General features: G+C 31.2%; 1 protein-coding gene across 1 annotated transcript; it reads right to left on the bottom strand.

Annotated features, from left to right (window-relative positions):
* Window positions 1-1,582: 1,582 nt before the first annotated feature.
* LOC104100427 (class V chitinase-like) lies at window positions 1,583-3,472 on the bottom strand. The gene is made up of 2 exons (XM_009607647.4): window positions 2,377-3,472; window positions 1,583-2,156 (listed from the first exon to the last, which is right to left on the bottom strand). Exons 1-2 carry the CDS (start codon window positions 3,449-3,451, stop codon window positions 2,134-2,136), a joined length of 1,098 nt encoding a protein of 365 aa, XP_009605942.1. The 5' UTR covers window positions 3,452-3,472; the 3' UTR covers window positions 1,583-2,133.
* Window positions 3,473-6,953: the final 3,481 nt, after the last annotated feature.

The following is a 6,953-nucleotide window of genomic DNA, read 5'->3' as shown; positions in this document are numbered from 1 at the left end:
ATATGGAAAATGTAAACTTCAAGTTTATCATGGCATGTGCTATCTTTTAGTAAACTTCTGGTTTACTATGACATAAACTTTTGCATTAGTAAACTTCTGATTTATTGTGGCTACTTTTGTATCAGCAAATTTCTGTTTTACTATAGCTATTTTTGCCGCAGTAAAACTTCTGATTTACTGTAACTGCTTTTGCATTAGTAAACTTCTGGTTTACTTTGATACATAATGTAGTACAAATTAAAGAATAAGGTGGGTAACTTCTCACATACATATTATTTTATCCCCTATAATTATGGAAACATGAAGATTTTCAATCTTCTAGTCATATGTAGTCTCAACAGATGGGCATTTGTATTAGTAAACTTCAGGTTTACTACAACATATGTTTTGATCTTAATCATATAATATGAATAACATATTTGTATATAAAATCTTCGAGAGCCTTCATTTATTATCCACAATCTAATATTTATCGGATACTACTGGTGTCATGTGTCTTCTAGACAAACAGTTAGCTCTTCAGGAGCTTTTGATAAATTTTGTACTACCAAATATTGTTCTGACACTTCTGGTGTCATGAATGAAAATCATAATCAAATGAACAATAGAAAGACAATTCTAAATTTATAAATGACCAAAATTAAGAATTTTAATATTTTTACTTCTACATAATATTTTTCTGCTTCAGGAGAAAATTTTAATTATTACTATTTCAGGAGAAATTTAAAATATGAAATATTGAGAATATATTCTCTCAACCGTATTACCTCTTCTGGAGGTGAATCGCAATATATTTACATCAATAGCGCGTTCATATTTAATATTATCACATTCACTTCAGGAAATGGATTAATCGAGGTATGCAAAAGTTCTTTACCTTTAGGAGATAGAACATAATTATCTGAACGTGCATAATCACATCAAATTGTGATGCTTCGAACCTCTTTTAAGATATTTGCTACTTCATAAGCAAATCGAGGTATGTATATAATATGAAGAATTTTCTCTAACTTATCTTCAATGTAACCATAGCAAGCCTAAATTATCACTTCTGGTGGTCATAGGTATATAACACTTCTGGCGGTTAACAAAATTTAGTTACAATGAGATATATGAAACATAGCCACTTCTGGTGGCCGTACTCTGCTGGAGTTCAAGTGAACTATGAAATTAAGTCATAACGAGACTTAGGAAATATTACCATTGTTGGTAATTATATATAAACTCTGATGGAGTTTACATGGAACTCATATTGTTATTCACCTTTTAATCCTTCACTAAACGATCAAGGAGGAAAATAAGTACAAAAATAGCAATTGTATAAGTATACATAGTCCCCAATCGTTTGCCACATAAACTACTGGTGTAGTCTCGCGACCATATAATAGTTTCAATAAAATTAATTTTTTCTTTCCAATTTTGCGAGGTCACATCCAAGTAAAATGACATATGCATCATTATTGGCTAGAAAAAGAAACTTCGTACCTTGGAGTATTTGCTCGAGATGACAGAGTCTCATGCTGATAACGTGTTATAAAATAAAGACTATAAAGTAAATAAGCTGAAGAAAAGTATAGAGTGAGATTGATATATTATTCAACTTCAAACTGATGTACATAATGAACTGAAAACTCTTCTATTTATAGAAGAAAGGAAGCAGCTGCGCGGCTTTTCTTGAGCTGCTTGTAAGCTGCCTGCATGAGGTGCTTGCAACCTGCCTATTTAATAAGAAGTTGTTGCAAATCATTTTATTGAGTTGCTTGCAACCTGCCTGTATCAGCTGCTTGTAGATAAACTTCAATAGAGTACCAAATAGATAATCTTCTTTAGGAAGATTATCTATAGCGGAGTAATAAATGGACATCTACAATATAATTATTTTCATAACAACAAGCTTAATGTAAACGTGTAGTACATCACACAGCTTTTATTGTTGTATATGTGGAAATTTATGGATTACATAAAAAAGAGAAAAAAGTTCAAGCTACTATGAATATTATCTCTCCTGTTCAAAGTTTTTATTTTATTTTATTTATTTATTTATTTATTAACAAATCTCCTAGTCAAAGTTGACTGCAATAAAGATGTCCCAAGGCCAAATAATCCAATTTTAACCAAAAAGAGAAATTCAACCTAAGCTTCCCAAGCTTGCAATGCTGCCAAAATAACAAGGATAAAAATTAGAAGAAAATTAATTTAATTAACCAAAATTTATAGTAATTGAATGTAATTTCTTTTATGCTGACTGTGTGAAGTGTTTTCATATTAAAATATAAGATAATTAAAATTAAATAAATAAATAACTTTTATAGAAAATTAACTTATTTTAACAGATTAAATTACACTGATAACGTAAAAACGGATTAATTTACTAACCTTCTTGAGAAAGAGTCCATTTATTATCCACCCCAACATGCCATGCAAAATAACCAAGCAATCCCTTCTTCTTAACATAAGCAACCTTAGTAAAAATGGTATTAAATTCATCAAAATTAATCCATGTTGTTCCCAAATAGCAATAATTCCCAACAATATCAGCATCAAATGTTATTGTTGCCCTAACACAAAATTCACTTATTTCTTTATACCCCATTGATCCATCTCCACCACCAATAGGTCCTCTAGCCGGTGCATTTAAATCATGATTTTCCCTATTCAATAATCTCCATCCATATCCAAAAAATGGCAAACCAAAAACTATTTTCTTAGAAGGAATTCCAGATTTAATCCAATCTTCAATTCCAGCACTTCCACTAATATTTTTTCCAGAATCTTGATCTAATAATGCAGCATGAGGTCGCGTTACACGCGAAAGATTAGGAGAAGTGAAATTATAAGCCATTAGATTAATCCAATCTAAACTTCTTGCTAATGACTTTGAAGGGTAATTCAAAGTACCATTAATTTTTGGTTTGTAATAAACTGCTAAACTTAGTAACAATGCTTGTTTACTTGATGTTTTAGCTTCCAAGAATATTGCGGATTGCCATTCTTTTATAAGAATTTCTAAGTTGATCATGTCTGAATTTGATTTAGGGTAAGTCCAATAAAGATCTAAGCCATGAAAATTAAAAGATCTAGCTAAAAATATCGACGAATCGATGAATATTTTTCGAGAAGTTGGATTACTAGCCATGGTAGAAAAGGTGACAAAATTAGAATCTTTAATGGACAATAGGGTTTTAATTGAAGGGTTTTTTTGTTGAACATTTTTTGTGAAAGTGGAAAATGGTGATATATTTGATGAGGAAATAGAGACTTGAAAATCTTTGGGATTAATATCAGCAAATGCACAAAAAATATGAGTGAAATATTTGGATTCAATTTCAGAAGCTGAGAAATTAAAGCTAGAAAGCCAATAGGCTGATCTAACTACTTGTTCTTGACATAAAGCAAAATGTTGAAGAAAAACATAGGGAAACAAGAAGTAAAGAAGATTTTGGAAAACCATTTTTTTGCGTAAAATAAAATTCGTAACTCAAATTGGTTTGAGAAATGAAAGTTTAGAGCTTGAATATTTATAGGGGTGATGGGCATAAGATTGGCAATTTTAGTAGGCGTTTGGACATAAAAATTATAATTTTTTAAAAAAAAAAACAGTATTCGAAGTTAAGTTGAAAAATAGTATTTAAAATTTGAAATTGTGTTTGGACTTTGGACATGCATTTCACTTGAAAAAATATTGTAGTTTTGTGAGTGGGGAAAATAGTTTTTTTGAAAGTTTTGAAGAAGTGGTCAAAACTATTTTTTGGTTTTTGAAAATTTCATTTTTGAATTTTTTTTAATTAACTTGCAAAATTTTACGGACAAACATATTTTTTGAAGAAAAAAAATTACAAAAAAGAAAAAATAATTATGGACAAATGTGTCCTATAGCACAACTCTTTGAACAAAATTCTTCTATTTCGGCTGGTATTATCCAAACTTAGGAAACATTTTCTAGTGGTCATTGAGTGTTTTCACATGCCAAATAAAGATGTTCGATATCAACTTGGATTTATTGGATAAGGCCTCTTGTAATTTGAACTTGGAAATATATCACATGATTGGTTTTATATTATACAAGCGGACTTTGTAAAGAAATTTTACACTATATAGGTTACGTCAGGTTAATATAGTCAGATCTCTGTATAACAATATTCTTATATAATAGTCATTCACTATAAAAGTCAATTTTTTCTTGGAATCGATTATGCCCTCTCTGACAATATTTCACTATAGCAGCCAAAAAATATCGAAACAAACAAAAATGTTATATAGAAGTTTGACTGTATATATCAAGTTTGTAATGAAGATTTACATGTCGATCCACATAACTTAAATTACACATAACTATATTATCAAAGACTAATTAGGCCGCCGTGGCATAATATAACTTTGTGTAAGCCACATATATTGTCTAACGTTTTAAACCTCTTCTAACGTTCTTTTTTATTTGTGTTTTATCTCTATTTTCTAAACAAACTATTAATTAATTAGCTATAAAAAAAAGTTCTTTAAAACAGTACAAATATGTTTTGCATTAATTTGAGTGAATTTCACTGCCTTTTTTCTTTTTTTTTTTGGGGGGGGGGGGAGGGGGAGGGGTTTGTTGGTGTGATAGAAATAGAACGACTATAATTGCAATGTCTGTAGAAGTAGGACTTTTCTACCAGTAATTGCTGGCTATACAATGTGGTTGACTTTGTTAAGTAACGTGCTATTTTAAAAATGACAATTGACTTTGACTACAATTGAGAGAGGACTTTGACTACAATTGCGTTTTAGTAGCAGCTCACAATATTTCAATTGATGAAATCTTTTGTATTTGAATAAGTGGTTTTTATGTTAAAGATAATCTTCTTTTGATTCTTAACAATTAATAGAGGAATACTTTAACTTGAAAATTCAAACAACATTAGATGTTTGTGCTATAGATTACTTGTCCAAAATCTGTACTTCTTAGGCGAGACCTCTTATTCTGTAAATACTTGGGTGATACGTAAACTAATTATCTATCGCATAGAAGTACCAATCACCGAAAAATATATATTTTCGAACCGTGGAATACAATTCATATATTACCATGCATATAATTGTGTAATTGTTACAGCATCAACTTCTCATATTTCATGCATTACTACGAGTCTACGACTTTCAGATTGTCACTCTCTTTATCTTCTCTTACAGAAAATACAGGCCTCTTGAGGGAATTCATAGCTAAATTTGCATTCTATAACATAAAAGAAACTTCCAACATTGTAGGCATGTCCAATGGATTGTTTTGGACACATAATAGAGCAATTTGCATGCAATTGCAAGATAATGTTGTATCGTCAAGATGGCGAGTTCTCATGTTCGCCATAAATTTGTGACGGAAGCAACGTGTGCCAATCACAAATTTGTAAGGAATATCAAGATTTATCACAATTTCGTCATCCGTAATAATTGAATCTCATCATCCATACATAACAAATTAATGTAGTATATATATTCATATTATAATATATCATGAACAATAAGAACCGATATTCTTATTGAGATTATAACTCATAGGGAAGAAAATTGATGTATAGATAGAATCAAATATGTAATATTTACGAACAAAAAGATTCGGTTATTGGAAAAAAAAATATACTTTTAATGTCGAATCGGGATCAATTAAGATCCAAATAAAGTATTGGATCGACCTCTTCTTTGATATCAAGGTAATATCTATGAATAATTATAGACTTTCGGGAAAAAGTAATAGAATGGGACATACTATGGCACATACAATGCATAATTAAATTTGAGACGAATCTTTTTTTTCTTTCATGGAGAAGAAGTAATGACGATATCTCGAAAATAAGCATTGGTTTACTTAGTATAGTAGTAGAAGTAGGAGGATGCAAAGGAAATTCCTGATGCTCCTGCCATACTCCAGGTTAAGGGTGAAATTCAAAAATAGCTAAATTTACAAGTGTTGATTGAAAAACAGTCACAGTTTAAAAAATAATCGAAATTTAGCCATTTTTCATATAAAGATAAATTTGAACGAAAATACTGTTAAAATCCAGAAAATATTTCAACATAATATACTGGAGTTCTAACATAGTATACTGGAGTTTCAGCATAGTATACTAGAGTTCCAGCATAATATACTGGACTTCCAGTATAATATACTAGAAGTTCTAGTATAATATACTGGTCCAGCATAATATACTAGAAGTTCATACACAGGTGCTCCAGTCTCCAGTATATTATGCTGAAACTTTTCGTGTGTTGGAGTTCCAGCATAATATACTGAAAGTTCATACACATGTGCACCAATCTCTAGTATATTATGCTGGAACTTTCCGTGTTACAGCAAAATTGTGGCTATTTTTCAATGACTTTGCAAACACTGACTATTTTTCAATTACCAGTCCGAAAACTGGCCAGCCCGTGCTATTTTCACTCATGTTAATAGTTTCCATCGGACAAGAGTGGGTTGCTCTAGTGGTAAGCACTTTTCACTTCCAACCAAGAGGTTGTGAGTTCGAGTCACCCCAAGAGTAAGGTAGGGAGTTCTTGGAGGGAGAGAGTCGGGGGTCTATCGAAAACAGCATCTCTACCCCAGGGTCTATCGGAAACAGTCTCTCTACCCCAGGGTCTATCGGAAACAGCCTCTCTACGCCAGAGTAGGGGTAAGGTCTGCGTACACACTATCCTCCCCAAACCCCACTAGTGAGATTATACTTGGGTATTGTTGTTGTTTAATACTTTCCATCGCTTATTCAAGATTGTGCCCTCAGATTTGACAGCGAACTTAAAATAATTTTGAAGTAAAATTGTTGTTCACAAGTTTGTGACAGAATTATACGTCACAAATTGAGTCAAAACCTCTTAAATATGCTATGCAATCTTTTATATTTTCAACCACGTTCTCAAGGGTGTTGGCAAGTGATCTATGAAGTTGTATATCAAGTTCAAATTTTAACAGAGATAAATCA

This window comes from Nicotiana tomentosiformis, chromosome 11 (assembly GCF_000390325.3).
Source record: "Nicotiana tomentosiformis chromosome 11, ASM39032v3, whole genome shotgun sequence".
Classification (NCBI taxonomy): domain Eukaryota; kingdom Viridiplantae; phylum Streptophyta; class Magnoliopsida; order Solanales; family Solanaceae; genus Nicotiana; species Nicotiana tomentosiformis.
Note: the sequence above shows the minus strand (reverse complement) of the source record. Positions and strands in the feature narration are given on the sequence as shown.